The sequence below is a fragment of the Alligator sinensis genome, unplaced genomic scaffold, assembly GCF_000455745.1.
Source record: "Alligator sinensis unplaced genomic scaffold, ASM45574v1 scaffold37_1, whole genome shotgun sequence".
Classification (NCBI taxonomy): domain Eukaryota; kingdom Metazoa; phylum Chordata; order Crocodylia; family Alligatoridae; genus Alligator; species Alligator sinensis.
Genome location: NW_005841955.1, coordinates 3,240,797 through 3,268,683, shown reverse-complemented (window position 1 = coordinate 3,268,683; position 27,887 = coordinate 3,240,797). Strand labels below are relative to the sequence as shown.

Genomic DNA, 27,887 nt, shown 5'->3' with positions numbered 1-27,887 from the left:
CTCTCATGTGGCGGGAAAATTCCATCGTGCCGAGGCACCAAAATCACTGGGTTGTGACAAGGAAAACAGACCTTACGATGATAGAATGAGAGCCCTGGGGCTCTTTAGCCTGGAAAACCGCAGGCTCAAGGGTGATCTGATGGCCACCTATAAGTTTATCAGGGGTGACCACCAGTATGTGGGGGAACGTTTGTTTACCAGAGCGCCCCAAGGGATGATGAGGTTGAACGGTTATAAACTACTGCAAGACCATTTCAGGCTGGTCATAAGGAAGAATTTCTTTACTGTGCGAGCCCCCAAGGTCTGGAACAGCCTGCCACCGGAGGTGGTTCAAGCATCTACATTGAACACCTTCAAGAGAAAATTGGATGCTTATCTTGCTGGGATCCTATGACCCCAGCTGACTTCCTGCCCTTTGGGCAGGGGGCTAGACTCGATGATCTTCCGAGGTCCCTTCCAGCCCTGATGTCTATAAAATCTATGGAACTGATTTCAGATTATATGAAATTATATACTTGGGCACACATCCTTGCATTTGGGTAGTTTGCAAGGGGAACACATGCCAAGGTTATCCTTGAAGCTATGAAACAGAGAAAATAAATCTGGGCCATGTACTTTAACATTATTTATCAAATGAGAGTTAGCTTAGTTATGTTATTTCTATGGAACTTTTCCTACAGAATGTTGTTATTCTTTAAAGATAATACTGGTAAAATTTATCTGTTAAAACTTTTTTTTTATGGAAAGTAGAAATTTCCTTCCCCCCAAATCCTCCTCTCTCCCCATTTATTTTCTATTTTAAGCTGAAAAATGTCAGGCTTTGCTATTGAAAAAGAATCCATTTTTGTTTTTTATTGGGGGAGAACTTAAAGTGATTACAAGAAAACCTTTGATGAAAACAAAACTCAGTATTTTTCATTTAAATTTTCACACTAGCTGTTATTTCCCAGATGGCTGTACTGCATGTTTAATCATTGTGGGGGAGGGAGGGGAGGAAATCCTGACTGCAGTAAAATCAATTGACGTTTGCCATTGATTTCAATAGGGCAAAGATTTTCTTCAAAAAGCTTGTCTCCACAGGCAAAAGTGAATTTGCCTGTGGGTTTCTATAGTTGAGATTTTTCTTTAGTTCAGAAATGTAATTATGGAATGAAACATGGTTTTTATGCACAGGGAATATTTAAAAATACAAAGTTCAAATTAAAATCCATACAGTCAGTAAAACAAAAATTAGGAGGGTCCATTATTTTTCAGTATTTTTTTTCCCCATAGGCCCTATTCTGTTTTGCACAAGTCAATGAGAGGATGCTCCTTGGCATAAATGTAGAGCCATGAAGAAATAAATTCTAACATCATACATTACTTAGGTTTCAAAACAGTTGACAACTTTCTTTTATAGAATTCCAAAGGACAGGTACACTCAGAACTATCAAACCCACATTTCGAAAGTTAGATCTTCAATCCATGTTTAAGCATGCAGATTACAGAGCAGTCTGATGGTCAGTACTGCCAAGAACCCCACAGCTCCCATGTGAGCATGTTGTAGAGTCCTCAGAAGGCTGTATTGGTTGCTGTCAGCTAACAGTTTCTTTCACTCAAGCTCCATCTATAGCTTAGTACATGATGCACTTGTCTAGTTAAGGTTGCCAGTGACAAAGTCTGCTTAAAAAAGGTCTGAGTTTGAACTGTAGCCAATGTAATAGCTAATTGGTGACTGCAAGAATTCACTGTTGTATATATTTTTTTATTTTTCAGCTAGAAACATTTCAGCCTTTTTTCATTTCCTTGAACCTTCCTTACTCTGTTACCAGAGGAGAACAGTTTATTTTGGAAATAAATATCTTCAATTACTTGAAAGAAGAGACCAAGGTAAACCCTCTTGTTGGCATTTTACCCTACCTTTCTGCTATGTATTGATCGTTGTGAGCCCTCCTAGACCCAAGAAAGGGTATTTTGTGCCTGAGAGCTTGTCTAACATTTCTCTCAATTATAGAGTTTGTTCATTAAATTATTCTCTCAGACAAATCTTGCTTCTTGTAGCTCTCCTAGAGTCAGTTCATATATGTATACTTGGTTATCACTCATATTTTTTGTTGTTGCAGTCATCAGAAATATCTCATTTCCTAAGGTAAAATCATTGCACAAATCAGTCAAAAGCACCTTGATTTATTTGTGCTTCATCTCAATGGTATTGGTGAGAAGTAGGATACGGGTTTGAATTGGATCTGAATTGGCATACATAGTGTTCCTAAGCCTTTCCAGTCGCTGTATGGCAGTTACTCTGAAACACTTGAGTGCTCTCATTAAGTTCAATGAATGGAGCTCAGGCTAGCGAACACATATTGAGATAAGCTCTAATATTTCACTTATTTTTTCTCAACTATGTTATTTGTCTCCTGACAGTTTCCTTCTCTTCCCTCTGATTTTTAGCTTCTACTCTGTTTTTCCCTGAAGATCTTTCTTCCTTTCCATTCTCCTGTGTTCTACTTATTTCATCCTTCTACTTGCTCCATGTTCCCTCTCTTTCCTCTTTGTCCATATTTTTATACTTCGATTCAGGAATGTTGCCAGACACTGCAAGGCTCCCAAAAGTAATTCTGAATACATCTCCTCAAAGTCTTTATTATTTCTTCAGTGAAGACATGGAAAAATCCAGACGTATTTTTATATATGCTCAGAAATCTACATCTTGTAAAACAACAGCCTTTAGGATTAACATCTGTTGCTAAAATATCACATTTTATTTTATTTTCATAGGTTACAGTGACCCTGGATATCAGTGATGTTTTTGAAATTCTTATAACATCCAATGAAATAAACGCTACAGGAAACCAACAGTCTGTGTTGGTACCAAGTGAAGATGGAAGAACTGTTAATTTCCCAATCAAACCAAAACGGCTGGGGGAGATCCCTATCAAAGTGACAGCAGTGTCACCCACTGCTTCTGATGCTGTTCTCCAGAAAGTTTTAGTGAAGGTAAATATTTAAAGACTTCATTCATTCCAAACTTTATAAAAAACAACTCAGAATGTTTCAGAAAGGCAAATCAATAGATGTTTCTCTTGTAAGTTTTTCAGAATTTTAGGAGAAAGCTTTCTTTTTAAAGAGACCTTTCCTCAAATTGCTTTAGATTTGCTTTTAAAAATAATAATAATGAAAAGCCCCATAGAACTCAGGTGTACAAATCCTTGATCACATGACACATTCCATTGGTAGAAGTGGGAGCTGCAGGACCAGGTGTGGGATGATACTGATACTTTATAATTTGTTCAGTGTCAGATAATTTTTTGACAAAAGCCTCTAATAAGTGAATTGTAATTGTAACATTTGGCTTGAGGTCAACAGATCTTTAACATGAAAAATTCTGTATTGTGGGAGTGGCATGAATCTATTCAAAACAAAGTACTGGGAGAATGTTAATATTGAAAACTAAGGTGCCATTATACTTACCAGCCCAGAACTGCTTCTCTCGGCTCTAGGGCTTTGCAGCTCAGCACCTTTTTCACATTTAACATCAGTCAGGACCCTCTTACTAGGCCTTCCCCCATACATAGTTTGGCATACATTAGAAAGGTGTAGTGGTGGTGGTGGTGTACTTCTTTTATACAATATCAGAGTGGGTCTAGGAGACCCTAGTTCAATTCTCATCACTACATTCAAGGATTTCTCACATCCTGAGACAGCATCCTAACCACTGCAGGCTTTTCTGGGGTGTGGACATGGTAAACCCTTCCAGCTGAATCTGTTCAACCTGTCAAAAAGAAACATCTATTGGATTATTAAGAGGGGAAGAGGGAGCATGATTCCCTCACTTAATGGTAAAGGGGGAAACTGGGTTCTGGTCCCGGCTTTGAGTTTGTGTGTTTTCTGATGACTTTTTAATGGAAAATGCACACACTTGAAGTATTTGCATAGATTCATCTTGCTTTGAACTAAATCCTCTCTGTATAGATAAGCCCATAGTGTTGCATATTATGTGATACCTTTGTCTTAGACTACTGTGATGAATGGACCTTATCCAGAGTCCACTGAGGTCAGTGAAAAGATTCTGACTTCACTAGACTTGATCAGGCTCTATATATTATTTTTCCTTATTAGAACCTCATCTTGATAGAACAGTTACTAAAGGCACATCTGTGGTTTTAAGCAAAAAATAAATATGTATCAGTTCAGACGCGCGAATATGCTACTTTTTGCTGTGTTAGCAAATAGTATGAAGCATAATGGTTTAGGTGTTTTGAATATAACACTTTATGAATTAGCATGATAAAAAACCTAAACACAACAAATAAAATACTGGAGATGAAAATAATTATCTTTGTTTATATTGATAGGCTGAGGGCCTTGAACAGTCCTACTCACAGGCAGTTCTCTTGGATTTGACTGGGAATGATCCAAAAACTATATCAAAAACTCTGCATTTCAACTTTCCTTCTGATGTAGTAAGTGGCAGTGAAAGAGTTCAAGTCACTGCTATTGGTAAGAATTATTTTATCCTATTTATATTGTCATTATCTTTTGGGAAGCAATCTTGTCTCTTTCACAGACAGTAATCTATGAAATATAAAGCTGAGTGTTTCAATTTGTGCTGAGCTTCCATAGCCTCCAATATAAGGCTTGGAGTTACAATGTGCCATTACGACTTCCCTTAAGAAATGAGTTTGGTCATTTCCCAAACAGGATTAGTTCAACAGACTTTCAGAGGCCTTGGAAGAGGCTTTCTGAATAGTAGTCCATTAGAGATCTTCCTAGCAATATTTAACACTGTGAAGTTGCTGGTTTGTATGTTGACTCTGCCTTTATATTCATGTTGGCTTAATTATAATATTAGAATAAAGGCACTGGAACTTGAAGAGGATTGTGTCTGGATATTATAGTATTGAAAAGTCTAATTTTAAAAATGATATCACCATATATGCACATGTATAAGCATTGAACTTTAATTTTATCTTTTAGGTGATATCCTTGGGCCTTCTATCAATGGTTTGGAGTCTCTGATTAAGATGCCTTATGGCTGTGGTGAACAGAACATGATTAACTTTGCTCCTAATATTTATGTGTTGGAATATCTGACTAAGACAAGGCAATTAAAGGAGGATATTAAATCAAAGGCTATATCTTTTATGAGAGAAGGTCTGTACACTTTCAGAAAAGGTCCTAGTTTAAAAAAAATTTACTAGCAGAAAATATCTTATTTGTGGCTCTGCATTTGGAATCTGAATTAGCATTCAGTTTAAGGTTATTCAGTTTATGGCATTTTTCTGTAGTGATTTTGGTTCTCTATTCATCCCAAAAGCAAGGTGTGCTGAGTATGAAGATGCCATTTCTAGATAGTTATTTTTTCAGACTAAAGCCATACTGTAAAAGGAGATCTATATTATCACTCTTGAAACTGATTATTCTCTTGCTTGATTAAAATGAAGGTCTGGGCATTTTTGACTGCTCCTTGGATTATAAAGGGTACAAGTTAGGCCATGTATAGATGTTCAGTTTCTACTGGGAGAATTGCTTTTCTCCTGTTAGAAATCAAATGTGCAGATACTTGAGCTTTTTCTTGTGCCTGGTCTGGGAGAAAAATAACCTGGCAATAGGCAGGTACAAATCACTCCCAGGAGAGTTTCTCTTTGGAGATTGAATGTCTGCACACTTTCCTTGGGTTTAACTCCCCCTGGGGATGAAGAGGATTGGAGCTGGGGGAAAGGATCCTGCGCCTTCCAGAGACTGAGGTCACCCCAGTTTGGAGAAGGCATAGACTAAGAGGGAAGGGGAGGAGCAGCTGCCAACTGCTTTCTGCCTGCTTCTCAATGGAGTTTGAGAAGCTGGCAGGGGCATTACTGTCCTGCTTCAGCTGCTCTGCTTGGCTGCTGGGCATGGGGAGTTGTGCTCGGAGTGGCACTGCCCCCCACCTGTTTCCCTTTGCTCCCCCTTGCCCATCCCCACTGCTCAGCTGGGCAGCAAGGATGGCAATTTAAAAGCCTGTGGCTGGTAGCTTGGCTTGGAGAAAGCCTCCTGAGCCTGTTTCACAGTCCAGCTGGCTTCCCTTTGCCTTCCATGCCACTTGGCTGAGCAGCGGGAGCTGAGACTTAAAAGCCTTCAAGGAGAAGGTGGCCACATCAGGAACAAGGCTTATGGAGGCACTCTCTAGAAGAGTGGGGTAAAACCGCTTCCTGCTTCTCACACTGGAGTCCCAGGTGTGTGGAGTCCCAGTGTTGGGTACTTTGCCTTGGGGTTCAGTGCACTGGGCCCCAGGACTTGAGCAGAGGGAACTCCTGCCTGCTTCTCACACCAGTCTCTGGTGTGAGCTAGGGCCAGTGGGCTTTGCCCTGCTGCTTCAAGTCCCCTGGGAACGAGATGACCAGAGCAGCCCACACTTTCCCCAGACCAGGCTCACCCTGGTGTGGAGAGGGCACAAGGAGCAGGGGAAAGGGGGCAGTTGCAAGTAGTAATTTTCCATTACTAGAAATGAACATTTATACAGATGCTTCTTCAGCTGATTAAGGGTGCTTGTGCCCAAAAGCTTGCTAAGAAGAACTTTTCAAATATTTAAGTTGGTCTAATAAAAGATACCAGATTTACCCAAATAACCTTGTCTGCTTGAAAATGAAACACATTTAAACAATTTTCAGCAACAATTTTCAAGGGAAAAAAAAATCATTTTTGAGTAAAAAAAATTAAAAACAAACATTTCCGAGGAAAACCAAAAGTTCCGATTTGAAAATTTGGAGGTGCATTATGAACTTTATGTACTGCATGCTCCCATTCTGCTCTATGGGCCTGACTACATATCTGGTGACACAGGTTTCCTTCTTGCTGAGCCTGCATAATATATTTTAGGAGATCCTGAACCATAAAGGAAACTGGGCAAAATACATAAACTGCAACTGCCATGAGAGACTATGGTAACATTTCCAAATAGAATATTTTTTCTGCTTTTCTTCTGAAATGTTTTGGTTTTACCATGTTCAGTATTTCAACAAGGAGTCAAAATTTTCCATTGAAAGCACTCTTTTAATAATAGATTTTCTTTTTTTCACTCAAAAATGGTAAGATGGAATATTTTCAACCAGTCATACAGTATGGCTGCAAAATAAAAAGAAAATCAAAACAAAACAACGATGTTTGTAATTTTAACCATTACTCTGAAAGTAATCTGTTACTCTTTGAAGCCTGAGTTATGCAGCCACAATTTTCTGAAGTTATCCAAAAAAACACTTTCATTAAGTTATTCTTAAATGAGTCACAATTGAAATATTAAATATGTCACTTAGAGAAAATGCATTGTTTTATTTAACTCGTGTTAGATTTTAGATTAGAACAGCATTCTTTAAGACTGTGTTATGGCTAAAGCAGTAAAGATTTTGAAACAAGTTTAATTTTAAGAAAGAAAAATCAACAACTTTAAAATGCAAATGTTCAGGCCTTTTGTTTCATGCTTTCAGTTGTTTCCCACTCAACAATTAATTTTTTTGGTTTAGAATTGTTGTTTTTTTAATTGCTAACTATCATGCCATATTTTAAAGTTGACATTTAGCTCTGGTTTAGTTGTGTAATACAGTCTCTTAAAAATTCAGTTTAAAAAGAAAGTCATACAGTTTAATTCACAACAGATTTTATTTCAGATAACTGAATGAGAATGCAGTAAAAATGCATCTTTAAAAAATAATCTTCACTGACTGCTTGGGAATGAAAAGATCCATAAAGCTGCCAGAGTTGCTTTTTTTTAACTTAATTGTATTTAACTAAAACAAAGCACAGTGAAAGTTGCCTTTTAAATTTTGCTTTCAGTCATGGGATTTAAAGTGACTATCTTGGAATTTCAGTTTCTGAGAGAAAAAGCTAAGTTATTCTCAAAAATGTGATCACAAATTTAAAATAGAACTAGGCTGGCAATCAGGTAAAGCTGTCTTAAGATGCCTCCAGTCAGCCATGTATTGTCAAAGTTTTGCACTGCTTAATCTTAAAATCTGGACCCTCTCCTGTTTCTTTACTTCCATCTTAAACATTAGTATCATACACTGGACACAGAACTGCAAGTGAAGCTGAACTAGCACTGCAGAGACTAAAACTATAATTTCATATGTCTTGCATTTAATACTTCTATTAATTCACCAGAAATCTGCATTGATTTTTATTAAGACTACGTTTGATAACAGGGAGTTAAAGCCTTGCATCTCAACCTTGGTAGATAGATCCTTCATGTTACTCCAACCTACTTTTTGCAACATCTCTCTCCCATTTGCTTCTGCATATTTGGCAGAAATACTGTGAAACTTGACATTAAGTTCTGCTGCTCTTCATTCTCCAGTATTAGAAAACTTTTTCTCATGTTTTCCAAAGGACACTATAGTTTGCGTCCTCTTCAGAATAATTCATACAATACTTGACTTTTACTTTTGTCCCTTCAGGATACCAAAGAGAGCTTCTCTACCAAAGAGATGATGGCTCTTTCAGTGCCTTTGGAAACAGTGACTCCTCTGGGAGCACTTGGTAAGTTTTGCCAGATAAAAGAAGCTAGTCACTTTGGAATTTTATAAATTGTTTGAATGTTTTACTGGGCTGAAATCTGTGTTAAACTGGTAAAAATGTCCAGATATACTAGCTTGCTGTCTGGTTTTCATTAGATGTGTAGGTCAACTTCTAAGGGTGTTTAAAAAATCATTATTAAAGTAACACTTTTTTACCCTTGCAAAAGAATGAGTGCTGAGTCAGTTTTCACCAGGGAAGAAACTGAATAAAATAATTAGAGGCAATATTAGTATCTAAGAGAATGGTTCACCAGACAGAAAGCATTTAAAACATTTTTTCTAGAGAAGCTAATGGATACACTGTAGATTTGGCTTCTTCATATATCATAAAGGGTGGGATTTGGTGCTGTGGGCTTTACAAGCATAGCACAATAAGTCAGAACTCCAGCTTGTAACCCACCATGATGTCCTTTCAAGTCCACGCTGCTTATGGGCTGAAGTAGCCACCAACATAATTTACAACAGCTCCCTAAATTATGACAACTTTTTGATTACCCATAGCTGCCCAGAAGGACTGTAGTTTACATTTGTTACTTTTCCTTATATAGGGTTAGTGAGGGACACTAGAGTTAATTTACAGAGTGCCTGGGTTTGGGGATTCTTGGAGCTCCCTGTATCTTCTTGGAATAGTGTATGAGGTCTGTATCAGGAAGGAGATACCTTCCCAAATGCTATGTAGTTAAGAAGGGGTATAGGTTGTAGCTGTGTTTGTCTAAGGACATAGGCAGACAAGGATGATTTGATGAGGTTATAAGAAGGTTTGAATGTTGTTCTGAAGATGCACAATAGGGGAACTCATCAATCGTACAGCTGTCCAAATGCATATATGGTGTTTTCATCATCATAGTTCTGAACAACTTTTTCATCTTTTCACACCAAAGGCTGAGAACTTGTCCACTGCATTGCACATGTGCCAAGCAGAGCCTCTGGGTGTGACATTTTTGTCCTTGCACAGGGGGCCAACTATATCCCTTCAAGCATCCTTCTTGCCTCTTATCTTGAGGTGTTATGTGGAATAAAAGTTGCATCTGAGGTTTTATTCTGGTTTTCTGCATCCTCAAAGACTGTTTAACCCACATGCAATGAAAAGCTCTGTACTATACTGATGGTTTTCCAGATAGACAGATAGGTGATGGTCTACTCTGGGTGAGGGGGCCTTAGAACCTAGATGTGTTCCCTAGTCACTTAACTATTGGAGCTCAAACATAGGAAAACTACTGTCCTCCCATGGCAGTTGCAGTTTATGTACTTTGCCCAGTTTCCTTTATGGTTCAGGATCTCCTAAAATATATTGTGCAGGCTCAGCAAGAAGGAAACCTGTGATCATCTAATGTTCACCAGTCATGGGTTTTTGTCCACCTTCAATGTTGTGAGTTATGCATGTACATTGGCTGCCTGCCCAGTGTGTAGTCTACTGTATGTATGCAATATATGTACATCTATGCTGCCTCATTAATAGAACTGCAGACAGTGTGTAAGTGCTTAAAAAGCCCATTAAATGGCTGAAAACTACCATTTAGATGTACACTGGACACATCTACATGTGAAATTAGTGTGCCTGAACAAACTATGACACAGTTCACACTGGAGTTTATTACTTCTGGGTGCAACGTTTATATGTGCACTTGGGATCACAGCACATTGAGCCTGGGTGGCATGGCCCTGGCTGATAGGGAACTGGGGGATCTGTGAAGGGGCTAGCTGGGGAATGAGGGTGCTACAATGCAGGGCAGCCCCCACTGCAGTGCAGTGGACAGTCAGCAGGCAGCCCCCACACTGTAGCACTCTCGTGCCCCAGCCAGCCCCGGTCTACATGCGTGTTACAGCAGAGTAAATAATTCCGCTGTAGGATAGTACGTGTGTCAGGCAGTACTGTCCTATGGCAAAGTTAATTAGCTTACTCCTGCCTTATAGCACTGCACTTATAGACAGTGACACTTTACTGTGGAGCTAATTAGTCAAATGATTGACTAAAGTGTCTTGCGTAGATGCTCTGACTGGGTAACAGTGACCCACACAGACCACTTGAAGCTGCTCAGCTAATTAATCCATATTTAACCAGCTTTAGTGTACTTGCTTTTTTATGTGTAGTTTTTGAAGCTTAACAGAAGAGTTCAAATTATTGGCTTTATCCAAAGTCCTCTTAAGTCAGTCACAATTTTCATTGACTACACGGGGATTTAGAATACATCTGGCATTGATGAACTGGAGAAAATCAGATTCTTAGCCTGACGCTGCCAAGACTTTGAGGTCTGTTAGATAAGTATTGTAATATTAGACCCTATGAAGGGGTCAGAATGAACCTTCAGAATATAAACAGTTCCGGCAGAAAGGGTTGTTTTGATAATGTGGTTATATGGAAAGGCATCTTCTTAAAATCATATTCATTATTTTGTTACTTCATGCATTATGGGTAGTCTTGACAACCTAAAGCTTGACAAACTAAATCTCTGATCTTTCAAAAGGCATACAGATGCATTTAATTTATGAGCAACATGTGAATAAAGAAATGCATGTTTTGACATATAAATCATATGTAGTTTTGAAATGGTAAAGTTTTAAAAAGCACAGTTCTATGGACAAAATATTCAAAAAGAGCATAGTTTTAAGGACAAAAAAGTTCACTTTATTTTCTTGCTGATTAACTTTAGACTGTTTACTCTTCAAGACAGGGTTTGTTTTATTCTGTGTCTGGAAATCATCTAACACATTGGACACAACTGCATTTTGAATAATACTCGAATCTAAAACAAAGTGTTTCCCCCCATTCAGCTGGGGGAAAAAAGCCCCTTGTCTTAGATTTACATGCAAAGTAGAGGTGGGCGGGTAGCTCCTCTGACTCTGGCCCTGAGCCCAGGTTGGGGCCAGAGTCAGACCCAGTACAGAACCCCTCTGCTTGCCCTCTGACCCCCTTGCTTCTTCCCTGCTGCTGCCTTCTTCCCCCCTTAACTATCAGGTGCAGCTTGGCTCAGGCTGAGGACAGAATACATGAAAACTCTGTCCCCTAAATGGCCAGTCAGCAGCACTGTATGGCTGGCAGGGGCTGCACTTCCACTTGCTGTGCTCTGGGAAGGAACAGAGCCTGGGCAATGTCTGACTGTAAGGGCAGGGAAGGGGAAGAGGCAGAGACTGGAGAGTGGTGGTTGTGGGGGAAGGGGCAGAGATTGTGGGGAGTGGGAGAGGAGGGGCAGAGGCTGTGGGGAGCTGGGGGTGAGGGATGCTGGTGGGGGGGGCAGGAAGGCTGTAAAGGAAAGAAGTGGGGGACAGAGGACAAGGGGGAGAGTGGTAGAAGTGGGTATTGCTTTCCTTCATATGGCAGGGGGAGGGGGATGAATTCAAGACAACCCTCCAATAATTAGATTCTGTACCTGGAAAATTATTTAAAAATATGTATTTTCCAGGTATAGAATCTAATTATGAGGGGTCATCTTAAATTCAGGGTTGACTTACATTCGTGTACATACAGTAAATGGGTTGAAATATAGCAAATCATTAATGTTTTGCATTTGTCTAACCCTTTCCCAAAGGTTATCGGCTTTTGTATTAAGATGCTTCATTCAAGCTCGCCCATTCATAGATATTGATCCTTATGTGCTGACGAGAACAGCTGCTTGGATTGTCAAACATCAGAAACATAATGGTGAATTCACGGAGCCTGGAAAAGTGATACACAGTGGACTTCAAGGAGGGAGTAACAGTCTAGTAACTCTTACTGCTTATGTTGTGACAACCCTATTAGGCTATGAAAATGATGAGGTATTAAAATTAATTAATATTGCATGTAGCTAATAAAATATTTCATGTGCTATCACAAGAATCCTTGATCATTTTGAAGTTTTTAAGGAACTGAGGACTAATTAACAAAATGAGATCATTCAATTTTATCGTTAATAATAGATTACCCTTCCAAAAACTTAACACAGTTGGTTATTCCATCGTGTGAGATTTCAGGTTTAGACCTGAGATCCTAATAAAGCACTTAAGCATGTATATAACTTTAAGGATGGTGAGCAGTCCCATTAACTTCAATAGAATTATTCAAATACTTCAAGTACTTGATTGCATTGAAGCCTTTACTTCTGGTATACAAGTGTGTGATTTTTGACAGAAAATGTCTATATTTTTTTTTTATTCTGAGGTAAAATATGTCATTATAATATTCTGTTATAATTACAATATTCCATTATAATTATAATATGATTCTAATACTATTTAAAGTAATATTTCCAGGTAATATAAAATATTGCAAACATAACACATTTCTTTTATAATATTATTATATGACAATTGCAATATATTAATATTATCATATATTTATACTGTTCCTTTATACTATGCCTCTATCATTTTTTTCTTATAAACTGTCAATGCTGCTGTTGCCCCTGTTGTTTCTTTTGTAAAATTTATTTATTTATGATAGATTTAAATTAATTTGATTCAATACATTCTTTATTCTCAGTTTGCTGTAGTGATCAAAGAAGCTACAAGCTTTCTGGAAGCTAAGTTAGAAGAAGGAATTTCTGATAACTACACTCTGACCCTAGTGACATATGCATTGTCTTTGGCAAACAGTATGAAAGCAAAGAAAGCCCTGAACATACTAAATCAGAAATCAGAACAGCAAGGTATTGTAAGATGTTTTATTACTATAGTTTGAATAGATTTTCCTCAAAATAGAAAAACAAAAGAAAACACCTTTTGGCTAAGTCCAGAGAACCTATATAGTATATAGGTTCTTTTGAGAACCTATACTAGCAAATTGCCCATCAAGAATGAAAGGGGGGGCAGGTGGGGACAGAGCGCCAATACCCACCACCCTGCACTGCTGCTGCCTCCCAGGGGTGGGGGTGGGGAAGCTTGCCTTGCTGTCCCCTCCATCCCACTCTGCCAGCACCCCGCATTGTCGCCACCTCCAGCGCCTCTGGCCTCGCCCCCCCAGCTCCATCCCCCCATCCCCACTGTCATGGCGGTGCTCCATATTCCAACTGGTTGTTTCACTAACCAATCAGAGTGCTCCAAGAGCATTATGGACAGACAGACAAACAGACAGACAGTCTAAACCCTTTATTATATAAGAATAGTAGAACACCAAAGGGAAAGCTCAGTGAAAACTATATTTAAGTGAACTGTTTGTATTGAAGTTGGATTTCCAAGCTTAATTGCTATATTCACTGATGGGGATATTACAATATTATTGCAAAGCATTGGCTTGCCACTTTCCCACACTGTTGTGTATGCCAGTCAAATCTGATTAAACAAGGTCAGAGCAGGTCAATTGCTCAGACAGCATATCTCAAAGCAGTGCTTAAGAGCTTAGCAAAATGGTGTGGGTGATTAATTCAAATCAGTGTCAGGAAGAAGAAAAGAAGGAAAGGGCTTTAAATAAAAGGATTCACTAAATTTTCTTTGTCACTTGTAATTCCACAAGATGATCTTTTAGAGTTAAAATGAAATGCAAGTCTGTCCATGAATGGTTGTCTACGTTTTCCTGCATGTTTTGGGGAAGAAGAGAAAAATAAATATAGTTTTTTGGTTACAAATGTTCAGTATCCAACCGAGTAATCTTTGTTAATACATTTTTATTGGATAGGGTTCAGTTACTGTAAGTTTGATCCTGATGAATGATATGCATGTACCTGTAATTCTCATGTAAGAGCCAAAGATTTCTTAGAGTGATATCTTTCTTGGCATGATCCAAAGTCCATCAAAATCAATTGGAGTCATTACATTGAGGCCAGTGGTTTTTGTGTCAGACATCAGCCCCAGCTCAGTAGAGCATATTAAACACATTCTTAGGACAGTCATTAACCAGCAAAACACTTAAACACATGCTTAATTTTATCTAGGGTCTAAAGTGCCTTGCTACGTCCCTTTGGTAAAGATAAATCAGCAGGTTTTCTTATGTTACTTCTGCCTTTGGAGCTCACATAGTGATGATCTTTTTTCAGGAGAAATTCGATTCTGGACGACACCAGCTCCTGAACTTTCTGACTCATGGCAACCACGGTCTGTTGACATTGAACTTGCAGCCTATGCTTTGCTGTCTCACTTTCAGCAAGATAGATTAGCAGAGGGGATTCCTATAATGAAATGGTTAAGCCAGCAACGAAATCACCTTGGAGGTTATTCATCTACTCAGGTTAGATAAACGTTACTAGAAGCTCTGTTATGTACAGATAGACTTTCCAAACAGGCACTTCACCTTTCAAATAATAGCGTTATTTTCCTATAACGAATATTAAAAATGTATTATTCTATAACATATTGTCCTAATCAAGCATATGCCAACACTGTTTGCTGGATTGGGATCTTAATCTGTTTAATGTAAAAAACCCATCATTTTAAAAATTAATTAAAAATAACAACAGAAAAAGAGGAGCAATACAGTTATTTTAGACAGAGAAAATACTGAAAAGAACTGAAAATGAGAAAATTAAGTGATCTTAAACCTGCATTTTTTGTGCATGTTTATGTCCTGTCATTGATACAAATTGTTTTATTAAATTATTACACATTATGCTGTATTATGCATATTATAGCGTCATGGTACTCTGTTGTAGTGTATTTTTTTAGGTTTTTCTTTTTTTGTACTTTCCTGTCTTACAGTGTTGTTATAAAGGTGAACTAATAAAGTATTAGGACCATCAGATGGAAGGTGCTTAATAAAAGCAAGGTGTTCTTACTGGCCCAGGTTAGGCTTGCTACTGAGAAAATCATAGGAAAAAACAGCGAGAAACTCGTGTAGCAAACCCCTTCCTCCTCCTAGCTGAAAACTGCTTCTAAACTTAGATGTGCTATTTTGCCTTTTCAGTCATGCACTTGCGCAGTATAGGAGAATTTGCATATATGCAAGAGCAGGTACACAGAAATTCTGTATTTTGTGTGTCAGGTGATGGCACACAATTCTGAGAGTAAACGTAGAAAAGGGATTGGATCTCTTGTAAAAAGCTGACCATGAGACCACTAGGAAATTATTTTTGATGTATTTTTCTTCATATCTACAGTTCTCACTGCTATAGTTTTTGTTTCTGTGACTGAACAGCTGCGGAATCTGCTGTTGAATGCCTGATACTTATCTTTGTTTCTGGCTAGTGCACATTTAAGGCCCATTGTGGCTTTTTAGCTTGTCTTTTTTTAACTTGTCCTTCCTGTTGGTTGACAGATTGTATAGAGTGTGAGCCCAGCTTCACAATCTACAGACTTGCATGACATCTAAAAAGAAAATTCAAGCTGTAGTCCAGATACGGTTAAAAGAAAGTCCTAATATTAGGAACATTGCACTGGAAGAGATCAACTGCTGGTACTATGTGATTACAGGCAGCCATATAATGTTAACTCCAAAACTGTCCATAAAACTGTGTTTGTTTCAATGTGTTCCCTCTCCTTACTATGATGGGAACAAATCTTTCTGATGGAGCTATGATGTCAGGGAAGGTGGAGGAGATGCACAGAAGCTTTTGTATATATACTTGTGGCATATAGGAGTCTCAGTGACTATGACAGAATGATGTTGTAACTGTGGAGCTTTGGCCCACAGCATACAGCCATATATAGGTATTACTTATATCTTATTGTATGTTGGGAGGTGACTGTAGTAATATTCCAGCAAAAGTGACAGGTGAACAGTAGAAATCATACATTAAAGGTTAAGAAGCCCAACTATCTAAGGTCTTCCTTCCACATAAACATTTAACCAGTGTAATTGGTTAGAAACGTATTTCTTAAATATATTTAGATTCCTTATGGGGACACTCATAAATCAGGTTTAGTGTGTTCATACTAAGAAGTTATACTGATTTAACTAAATTGCAGAACCAATGTAATTAAAGTGATACAGCTTGTATGTGTAGCCAAAATTTAACAGATATTGGCAGCTGTCTAGTTTGTAGGCTTTCATATTTACTGTAGAAGCATTTGTTTCTCTTAACAGGACACAGTAGTTGCCCTGCAAGCCTTGAGTTCATTTGCAGTTCTTACTACTACCAGTAAAACGGAAATTAGTGTAACAGTGACTGGACCAAATCTGGAAGCTCTGGCAGAATTTTCAGTTGATACTCAAAACCGGTTTCTTCTTCAGACCAAAGAGGTACTGTTGGAAAACTTTGAAACAATCCTGTCCTGTTAATATATTTGGAACATGTTTAATTTATCTTGTCTATCTTTTAGATTGCATCTATGCAACCAGTGGTAGTTACAGTGTCAGCAGAAGGTACTGGATTTGCCATTTTTCAGGTAGGCAGCAATGTTTTGTACTGTTTTGAAGCTCTCTTTTTAAACATCTTTGAAAAAAGAATATTTGAATAGGAAACTTAAGACACTAGGTCAATAAGAAGCTATGTGGCACCTTGTTTGAATCCCAAAGCAATGCACTAATTACAAAGCTTGTATGGGTAAAATGCTTGAAAACATGCACCATGCACAATCACCAAGGTCAATGTGACTGCATAGGGCAGAAATTACTGTATATTATGCCATCACTGCGTTCTGTTTTGTTGTAGTGTAGAACTTTTTTAGGCTTTCTAGAGTGCCTTTCTCACCTGTGAAGTTCTAAGTATTTAAATAGCATAGGCCATGACCTGGTGTTCATGTCTAACAGTGAAAATTTCTGAGAAATTTCCATCAGTCGAAATCTTCCCAGGAGAGGGAGCTCACAAGCCACCCTCCACTTCCCTATCCTCCACCTTTTCATCAGACTGGGGCAGTCCTGGTCTGGGGAGGGCATGGGAAGCAGTGGTTGCTCCACTCCTTCCAGTCCTTGGGGGGATAGAATGGCAAAGAAAGACTCCCCATGCCTTCTCCAGATCAATGTCTGGGGAGCGGGCAGTGAGCAGCTTCCTCCATTCTGTGTCCAGTCACCAAAAGTGGAATGAAGGGAGCAGCGGGGCAAAGTCCTCAGCCCCTTCTCCAAGCTGGGTAGATCTCAATTTGGAGAAGAGGCAGGGAGCAGTGGGGGCTGCTTCCCTCTGTTGCTTCATTCCCCTCCTGTGCAGAGTGGGAAGGGAGTGTATAAACAGTCACTTTTGCAAGAGATTTTCTTTCTCAAAGGAGTTCTTCCAAGTTGACACCTGGAAGATACTTCTCCCATAAGGGATGTGTTTCCCCTGGGAGAAACTGAGTGAATGCTTATATGCTCATAGTTTCTACTAGGAAAGCATAGTTGAAGGCTGCTATTAAATCCCTCCTCAGTCTTCTCTTCACTAGACTAAAGAAGACCAGTTCCCTCAGTCTTTACTCATAAGTTATGTCCCTCAACCCCTCACCTTTTTTGCTGCCCTCCGCTGAACTCTCTATAATTTGTCCACATCCCTTCTGTAGTGGGTCCGCCCAAAACAGTACTCCAGATGTGGCCTCACTAGTGCTGAGTAGAGGGGAATAATCACTTCCCTTGACCTACTGGCAACACACCTGCCAATGCAGCCCAGGATGCTGTTAGCCTTCTTGGCAACAAGGGCTCATATTGCTGGCTCATATTCAGCTTATTGTCCACTGTAACCCCCAGGTCCTTTACTGCAGAGCTGCTGATCAGCCAGTCAGCCCCCAGGCTGTACTGGTGCTGGGATTGTTTCCATAGCAACATAGGGATAAAACTCATTCTTTTTTATTTGAAAGAATATAGAAATCTATATAAGTTACAGTGTGCTACTAGTATAGGTAGTAGATGGTAACTGACGTTATAATCTGTTTTACTACAAAACTAGGAACAGCTCCTATTCTTTTGAGTGACACTTGGGAAAATTGAGCTTAATTGATCCTGCAGGTCTGCTAGTTTTAAGTCAGATCAGATTCCAACTTGAGTTTCTTACATGCTGTTTGACTTTAATTTCAGCATCCTTATATATCTGTAAGAGAAAGAAAAATGGTTTATCTTTTAAAATCATGGGATCATATGTGTGGAAGGGAGATCAAGAGTCATAGTTTCATAGTTGGTAGGGTCAGAAGGGACCCGAGCAGATCATCAAGTCCGACCCCCTGCCGTGGCAGGAAAGAATGCTGGGGTCAAACGACCCCGGCACCGTGTTCATCCAGCCTCCTTTTAAAGACCCCCAGGGAAGGAGCCAGCACCACTTCTCTTGGAAGTTGGTTCCAGATCCTAGCTGCCCTGACAGTGAAGTCACGCCTCCTGATATCTAGCCTGAATCTACCCTCTGCCATCTTTTGACCATTATTTCTTGTCACTCCTGGTAGCGCTCGGGGAAACAGGGACTCTCCTAATGCCTGCTGGTCCCCCCTGACCAGTTTGTAAATGACCACTAGATACCCCCTCAGCCTTCTTTTGTGGAGGCTGAACAGGTTCAGGTCCCGTAGCCTCTCTTCATAGGGCCTGCCCTGCTGACTCCTGATCATGCGAATGGCCCTCCTCTGGACCCTCTCCATGTTGTCCACATCCCTCCTGAAGTGTGGTGCCCAGAACTGAACGCAGTACTCCAACTGCAGCCTGACCAGTGTCACGTGGAGGGGGAGGATCACCTTCTTGGACCTGCTCGAGATGCATCTTTGGATGCATGACAAGGTACGGTTGGCCTTCCTGACCCCACACTGTCGGCCCATGTTTATTTTGGCATCAATAATGACTCCAAGATTCGTTTTTGCCCCTGCAGTGATGAGAAGGGAGTTCCCCAGCCTGTAGGTATGCTGCTGGTTCTTCCTCCCCAGGTGCAGTACCTTGCACTTGTCAGTGTTGAACCCCATCCTGTTCTCATCCACCCACCCCTGTAACCTGTCCAGGTCCGATTGCAGCCTATTCCTCCCTTCTAGCATGCCCACTTCTCCCCACATCTTAGTGTCATCTGCAAATTTGAACAGGGTGCTTTTTACCCCCTCGTCCAAGTCACTGATGAAGATGTTGAACAGTGCGGGCCCGAGGACTGAGCCCTGTGGAACCCCACTGCCCACATCCCTCCAGGTCAAATAAGACCTGTCCACCACCACTGTCTGGGCCCAGTCAGCTTGGCCCACCACTGCACAAATGCAGGAAAGCTATTTTTAAAGTATCCCTGCTCATAGTTTATCCAGCCACCTCTTGAAAACCCCCAGTGAAGGAGATTTCACAACTTTCTTGGCAGTCTGTTCCACTGCAGTACTGATATAACAATAAGGACATTTCCCCTGATATCTAATATAAATCTACTATGATGAAAATTTACAGCCATTACTTCATGTCCCAACCTCTGCAGCAAGGAACAATAGTTGTTCTCCTTCTTTATGGCAGCCTTTCAAATATTTGTAGACTGCTATTGTGTCTCCCTAATCATCTTTGCTCCAAGCCATAACATGCCTACTTTTTCTCAACCGCTCCTCGTACGGCTTGCCTTCCAAATCCTTCACTGTTTTTGCTGCTTGCCTTTGGATTCTCTCTAACTTCTTCACACCCTTCTCAAAGTATGGCCGAGGAATCCTTTTTTGTTTTGTTTTACCAGACCAGCCATTTTTGGTCCTCCAGAAACTGTGATCTTTGTCTACCTAGGGTTTCTACCTGGGGAACTGCAACTGCAACGTAGAAGTATAATGCTTGTACATACTCCTAACCACCGCTGAGTAAGGACACTTCCTTTCTCTTACACCTAGTACCCCTGTAGATTCAACCCCAAATTGCATTTGCTATTTATTTTTATTTTTTATGAATGAGTCATCCTGACTCAGGTTTAGTCTGTGATCCACTAATACTCTTAAATCTTTGGCTACCACTCAGCCAGTCATCTCCTATTCTGTATTTGTAGTTTTAATTATTTTTCCCTGGGTGTAGCATCTTACATTTGTCTGTGCTGAACTTCACTCTGTTGTTTCTAGCCCAACTTTCTAATCTATCAAGATCCTTCCGAATTCTACTTGTATTCCAAAGTGTTTGCAGTCCTTCCCAGTTTCATGTCATCTTCAGACCCCACCAGGAGGTACCCAAAATCATTAATAAACATGTTAAATGGTACTGGACCCAGTATAGACCCCTGTGGAATCACACTCAAAACATCCTGTCATTCTGACATCAATCCATTTATAATTGTGTTTTACTGGGTGCATCTACACATGCACTTTATTACAGAGTAGCCTAATTATCTCTGTAGTAAAGTATCATGGTCTACACGTGCTGTGGTATCAATAAGTAAATTAATTAACTCTGTCATAGGATAATGCTGTCGGGGACAGTACAGCAAAGTAAATGTGATGAAATGCACATGTAGATGGTGATGGGCTGGCTTTGGTACAAGGGTGCTAAAGTGCAGAGGCTGCCTATCACCTAGCTACATGGCTCTGCACTCTCAGCACCCTCATGCCCTAGCTAGCTCCTCTGGTGTCCGACATCATCACCTGGAGCCTGGGGCTGCTCCCCCATTCCCTCCTGCCAGCCTGGGGCTGATCTGCCCCAGCTCAAAGTGCTGCTGTCCTGGGTGCACTTGTAGATGCTACATCTGGGAGCAGTTGACTCTGGCTCAAACAGGTCCAGAGTTTATTGTGTTACATTAATTTTACATGCATATATACCCACCTGTAATTATTTAGCAAATTATCTATTAACTTGTAGTAATTTTATTTAGCCCACAATGATAAATATAGAGCTAGATAAAACATTTTCAGAAACAAACTTGGACAACTGACTATTAAGAATATACATTATTCAATCAACAGCAGGCTGCAAAGTACCATAAATCACTGGCCTTGTTTATGTGTCTCCATAAATGCTGATTCTGTTTACAGCAAATTTCAAATATGCTAGAGGATACATTTAGATGTGATACTGAAGGCCAAAATAGAAATGAATGGCTCATCAGAGCAGTCTTTGCTCATCCATCATATCAAATGAAAGGAGTTTAGGAGGGATGATTTTGCAATAAAATTAAACTCCTTAACTCAGGGACAGCAAAGATGCAGCCCACGGTGGATCTAGCCCATGGAGCCATATTATTTAACCCTTGGTGCTAGCCCTGGATCTTGAGTGGGCCTACACATGGCATGTGAAGGACTGGCCTCAAGTGCATGGCTTGTGACACGCCACATGCAACACCTGCTGTGGGATCTATACTGCATGCGGCACCTGCATGGGGTCCAATCTAAAATCCCTCGCTGCATGCTGGATTCAGCATGTACTCTGGTCTGGGATGTGAGCTGCATGTGGTGGCTGCTCCAGCTGGTTTGGGGCAGACACTGCGCAACATGGGTCTTGGAGCAGGCACTATATACAGTGCAGTCTCAGCATTTGGCATTTGGGCTGGAGGGTCTGTGGGTCCCTTGCATACTAGATTCAACACCTGCTTTGGCTGGCCTGGAACTATGCTGCATGCAGCAACAACTCTAGCTGGTCCAGGACCTGAGCTGTGTGCAGCAGCCATTGTGTGCGTCTTGCAACCCAGACTGGGCAGAACAGGAACTGTGGGCAGCGCAGTTCCAGACTGGCTGGAGTAGGTGCTGGATCCAGCATGTGGGAGTGGGGGAGGGTTTGTGGAGCCACTCTGGTCCACAAAGCTGGCTCCATGTTTTTCAGTTGGCCCATGGACCAGTCCCTCCCCACTCACCTGGTCTGTTTTACTGAGGCCAGATGAATTTGACACCCTTGCCTATTTATTATGGAGAAATAGTACAAAGTTATTAAGATAAGTTCTTCAGTAGGATTGATCAGAAACTTTTCAATGGATTGGTTTTGTATTGAAAAATGTTGGTTTGTTGAAAGTGAAACCTTTCATGGAAATCTCTTGGTTTCAATAAAACCTCTTTTAGGAAGGTTACTCAGATCCAGAATGGAATACCTGGCCAAAACCCCACTCCAGAATAGCTCATAGCTCCATTGTTGTCATTCACCTGGAATATGAGAAACTAAGGTTTAAATCCTTTTTCTGCCTGATTCAGACCAAGGGCCTGTTATTCTTATTCAGACCTGGGTCTTCTACATATCAGGTGTGTGTCATGACTGTTGGACGTTCTTGAATGGGTATGCTCTTTTAGTCTGTAACCAGATATCAAAACCTTTCACAAAATTGCATGATTATTTCCAACCTGCCTTTCTGTCAGGGTTCAGCAAAGCTCATTTTAAATATAGACATGAATCCAAGTAAACTGTTGTGCAGTTTTAATAGACTACCATACTGGCTAGTCTATTTGTTTTCTGGTAGTTCAAATATACAAAGGTCTCTAATAATATGCCCCATTTGTCTGCTTCATCTAAATTACTCTTTTGCTGTATTTCCTCGTAGCATAGAGGCACAGATGCTGAAATTTGATTTCCAATAATGTGCTTCTTGCAGTGGAATAATTTCATCCAATAAAACTTTTCTTAGCTGGGACCAACTGTTTCCTTCTGTTTTCCTCGGCATTTTTCCTGTTCCAGAAGGAGTTCTCATATTATTCAAATTAGATATCTCTCTCCTAGATATAAGCAGGATCTGGATCCTTTCTGATTAACGTATTACATTGCAATCACATTTCTTCAGCTGGGTTTCTTTGTCCTAGACCCTTTGGGAATGCAGTAGCCAGATATGCTATTCTTGGGGTCAGGTTTTAGGACCAGATGGAGTATGTTAAACCTTAGTTCATTTAAATACCAGAATGTAGAATGCTATTTCCTGTTGTTATCCTGAAAGATCTTCCCATCATTGGAAACCCTCCCCCCTCTTTTCTCAATAAGATAGATTCTTAGGAAAAACTGTAATTCTTGGTGAAACTCCTAACTAACCTTCTTCAGCTTCTGTCTTTGTGGGCTATGCTGTGAGTTCCAGTGCTTTAATTCCCAACCTTCCAGGCTATCATAAAAAGGTATTTATTTTGGATTGTAGAATTCCAGAAGCAGTTATTGTTGTCACTTTGCCTTGTTTAGCCAGAAAAATCTTCTCTTGTCCTGGAGGGTTGATTTAAAAGGTTGGGTTTTTTTCTTCTTGAAAAGGATGGGCATAGTATGGGCAGATGGAAGGTATGCCCTAAAGATATCTAGCATTCTGGCCCTATTTTGTTCGGTAGACAAAGGACCAGATACTCAGCAGTCATAAATTGATGTAGCTCCAATTCAATGCACATCTAAAGGCTAGATCCTCAGTTGGTGTAAATCAGAGTAGTTGCATGGAAATTGAGCATGCATTGACCTGGATGTACTTTTTCCCATCACATTTACTGAACAGAGAATAAGTGATTAGAAGGAAGGAAAACATTAATTGGAGAGAGGAAATCTGCTGAAAATATTCCTTTCAATTAATGTTGTCAGCCAAACACATGTTTGTTGCAATGCTAATTTAATGCTGATTTCCACACACCATAGTAACATTCTGATTCTTCCCATCCTTGAGCCAACATGGCCAGTGAAGGCAACTTTAGTTAGTCTCTCTGTGTTGTAAGAACAGCTTTTATCCTTATGTTATTTTCCCCTGATTTCTGAAAAAAGAGGAAAGTTAAGTCAGACTTAGCAGCAACTTGTTCCAACAAAGCACTTGCTAATTGGCCTGTTCAGTATGTTGCTTCAGATGTTCTGTGGTGGTGGTGGTATATTTTTGTTCATTTGCTTTTTCTGGCAAGAGCTAAAACAATATCGTTCCCGTGATGACAAATTGCTGAGTTGTTTCCCACTTTACCAAGCTTTCAACTCTCCTCTAATTTGCAGACCATTGGATTTGCTTTATTCTTGGTGTCATTCGTTAACTTGTTTCATCTCCTCAGGACTAACTGTGGGTCAGGATATTTTTTTGTTTCAGAACCACTGCTATTTTGTCAACTATGCTGAGTACACATTTATGTCATGGTCAGGGATTCCCCTGACTGATGGGGTTAAGGTACATCCATTTCCATAGTCAATGGCATGTAAGAGAGTGATATGGTAGCATTATGTCTAGTTGCCTTTGACTCCCCAGCTTAGATGACCAGATACCTGTTACAGTTGGATAAACGGAGGACATTCTTTAGCACAAGTCCAGAGCTTGGCTTAAACTTGCATCTCTAGGAGCACAGCAAGATGGCCCTAACCTCTCTGCTTTTACACTCCTTTTATACTTAACTACAAAGTGTAAAACCAGAGGTGCTATGTAGAATGTTGTGTTACACATCTGTAAATGAAAATAAGGCAATGTATCTTACGTATCAAGGGAGCAGAAACTAGAGAGAGAGCAGGACAGTCAACTCGCAGAAACTTGAAGGTACCTCTCTGTGCACTGACTTACTGTCATGTGTCTTGCACCACATGTTATAGCCCCTTTAAATTTGGGCCAGTAACTTTTCTTGTTGCTTCTGGGAACTGTTCTACATAGCTGTATGACAGATAAGTCCAATTTTCTGGATAATCTTCTTGACTCCCCAAATGATGAACAACTCTGATTAATTTCCGTTAGTAAGATGAGAATAATTTTTTCTTTGACTTCTGAGAGATGTAGCTAAATAGTAAATCAGGGAAAAATTAATAGTTATTTTTATATAAAAGCTGTTTATATATGTAAGGCTATAAACATTTTTGTGTGTGTTTGTCATGGCGGGGTCCGTCAGGAGGGCCGTGATCTCCTCAAGGTCCCTCGTTCCGTGTCAAGGCCGGCACAAGACACCCTCTTATTCTCGCCCGCCATGTCTTGCTGGTAAATATAAGGTTGGGAGGCTGCCTATGACTCCCTGGGCACGGCTACTCGGGACCTCTGTCCCCGCGGTTCTCCCGGACTCCTGTGGTCTCCCGGTATGATGGGTGCTTCCCAGGCACCCTAGCCTTATGGGCTGCGCGTGGCTCCTACCAACCCCTAATACCATGCCCCAAGCCTCGCAGATGGGATAGACGATGTCCGGTCACAATACACGCCCGTTCTCCCGGGCCTCCTCTCCTGTAATCTAGCCCGCTCTGGGCTCTCTCTAATACCCAGCTCCTCACTGGGACTCTCATCAAGCCCACTCTGGGCCTTCTCTGAAAGTGTGGTCCCGCTCAGGGACCCTCTAGCGGGTCTCCGGTCCTTCAGGCCAACCGCACAGGTACCCTCTGATCCAGGCTCACCGCACTGCTATCCCCTCTCCTCAGGGACAACCGCAGCACCTTGCCTCTGTCTGAGGGGTGTTGCCGCACTAGCCTACGGCCGGGCTCGCTATGCCCGTCTCGGGCTTCCCAATATGGCGCTCCCCCTCTTCAGGGCTCACCATGCCCACCTTGGGCGTCATGCCCACACTGGGGCCTCACAAAGCTGCCCCTCTCTGGGGCTGGGGTCTCCGTGCCCCACACACAACCCGGGGTCTATATTCCCCGCCCACAAGCCACTGGTTGCACTCCACGCCACAAGCTGCGCCTTCACTGGCACCAGGGTTCCCATACCACTGGGGTTCCCCCTTAAAGTACTGTGCCCTCACTCAGGCACTGGGGCCCCACCCCTCTGGGGTCCCTATGAGGCCTCCTCCAACCCCTACAGCCTCACCCAAACCTCCGGTGTAATATCAGAGCCAAACATAACCACAAGCCTCCTGGCTATAACTTAAACACATGCCCTCTGGCTATAACCACATTGCTCCATATAACAGTGGTACTTGCTACTAGGCTTCTCTCTGCATCCTCACTCCCGGAGCTCCTACCTCCCTGGCTACTGGCAGAGAACTGCCAGCCTAGCCTCAGCCCTGGGCTTTATAAGGGCCAGGCCCTGCCTCCTACAGGCAGCTGGCTCTCCTTAGTTGCCCCGGCAACCCGCAGCTGGGCTCATTACCCTGGCAACCCTCAGCTGGGCTCATTATGTCCTACCAGGGCTCTCTCTCCCTGGCAGTTTCTACTCCCTAGGAGCAGGCACTGAGGTGCCCTGCAACAGTGTTGGTTATAATTGTAAGTCTGCCAAATATTTATTAGCACTTAACGGTGCATCCTTTATCGACATCTTGCGTTTGTTTTTATCACTTTGATAATATTCAAGTTGAGCTTTTCATTGTTGTTAGTGTTCTTTCCACTGAGTTGTTCAATTATATACTCTTTCTCTTGTCTCTGGCTCTGATAACATTGTATCAAGTTTCAGCAATAAGATACTGCTATTAGGAGTGAACATCACACAAGAAGTGTATCAGTCTAAGACGTCTAACAGTATCTGTATCTCTGAATCTTCTGTTTGCTTTGTGCCTGGCTGGTTTGGGGCTCTAGACCACCCAGGCTATTTAATTTCCTTTGTTGAATTAATATTTTGTCAAGACTGTTCACACAACATAGCTAGCCCATGATTGCTTAATCCTGACTCCACTGTCTCTGGTTTGGCTGCTCCCATTCATACTTTCCTGAGCAGGTGAAATGATCAGTTGAAATAATCCCAGAAAAGGGCAAACATAGTGCCCACATTTAAGAAAGGGAAAAAGGACGATCCAGGGATCTACAGACCAGTCAGCCTCACCTCAGTCCCTGGAAAAATCATGGAGCAGATCTTCAAGGAATTCTAAGCGCTTGGAGGAGAAAAAGGAGATTAGGAACAGTTAGCATGGATTCACCAGGGGCAAGTCATATCTGACTAACCTGATTGCCTTCTGTGAAGAGGTGACTGGCTCTGTGGATGCAGGGAGATGGGTGGATGTGGTGTACATTGATTTCTCCGACAACATTCTCTGAGGCAAGCTAAGGAAGTATGGGCTTGATGAATGGACTGTAAAGTAGATAGAAAACTGGTTGGAGTATCAGGCTCAGAGAGGAGCAATCAGTGGCTTGATGTCTAGTTGGCAGGTGGTATCAAGTGGAGTACCCCAGGGGTCAGTCCTGGGGCCGGTTTTGTTCAATGTCTTCATCAACAATTTGGAAGATGGCATAGAGTGCACCCTCAGCAAGTTTACAGATGACACCATGATGGGGGGAGCAGTAGATACTCTGGAAGATTCATAGATTCATAGATTGTAGAGTCGGAAGGGACCACAATGGATCATCGTGTCCGACCCCCTGGCCCTGGCAGGAAAGAGGACCGAGGTCAGATGACCCCAACCAGGTGACTATCTAGCCTCCTCTTGAAGACCTCGAAGCTAGGTGATAGCACCACCTCTCTTGGAAGCCCATTCCAGATCCTGGCCACTCTTACTGTGAAAAATTTCTTCCTAATATCTAACCTAAATCCACTCTCAACTAGTTTACACCCGTTATTCCTAGTTACTCCCTGAGGCGCCTTAGTAAACAGCACTTCCCCTATTCCCCGTTGACCTCCGCTAATAAATTTATAGGCAGCCACAAGATCTCCCCTCAGCCGTCTCTTGTGAAGGCTGAAGAGATTCAGCTCTCTCAACCTTCCCCCGTAGGGTCTATCACGAAGGCCACTAATCATGTGAGTGGCCCTCCTCTGGACCCTCTCCAGATTCTCCACGTCCCTCTTGAAGTGTGGCGCCCAAAACTGGACACAGTACTCCAACTGTGGCCTGACCAGTGCCGCATAGATGGGGAGCATCACCTCCTTTGTTCAATTAGTCATGCACCTGCTAATG

The 27,887-nt window shown here is 41.3% G+C and overlaps 1 protein-coding gene across 1 annotated transcript in view; it reads left to right on the top strand.

The window, feature by feature from the left end:
• CD109 (CD109 molecule) overlaps positions 1-27,887 on the top strand; it is a 152,151-nt gene that overhangs the window by 105,490 nt on the left and 18,774 nt on the right. Inside the window, exons 22-31 of the mRNA XM_014518445.2 lie at positions 1,756-1,869; positions 2,758-2,976; positions 4,335-4,479; positions 4,957-5,133; positions 8,406-8,487; positions 12,053-12,281; positions 12,985-13,150; positions 14,474-14,664; positions 16,456-16,611; positions 16,692-16,757. Coding sequence (XP_014373931.2) covers positions 1,756-1,869; positions 2,758-2,976; positions 4,335-4,479; positions 4,957-5,133; positions 8,406-8,487; positions 12,053-12,281; positions 12,985-13,150; positions 14,474-14,664; positions 16,456-16,611; positions 16,692-16,757 — 1,545 coding nt within the window. The remainder of the gene's footprint in view (positions 1-1,755; positions 1,870-2,757; positions 2,977-4,334; positions 4,480-4,956; positions 5,134-8,405; positions 8,488-12,052; positions 12,282-12,984; positions 13,151-14,473; positions 14,665-16,455; positions 16,612-16,691; positions 16,758-27,887) is intronic.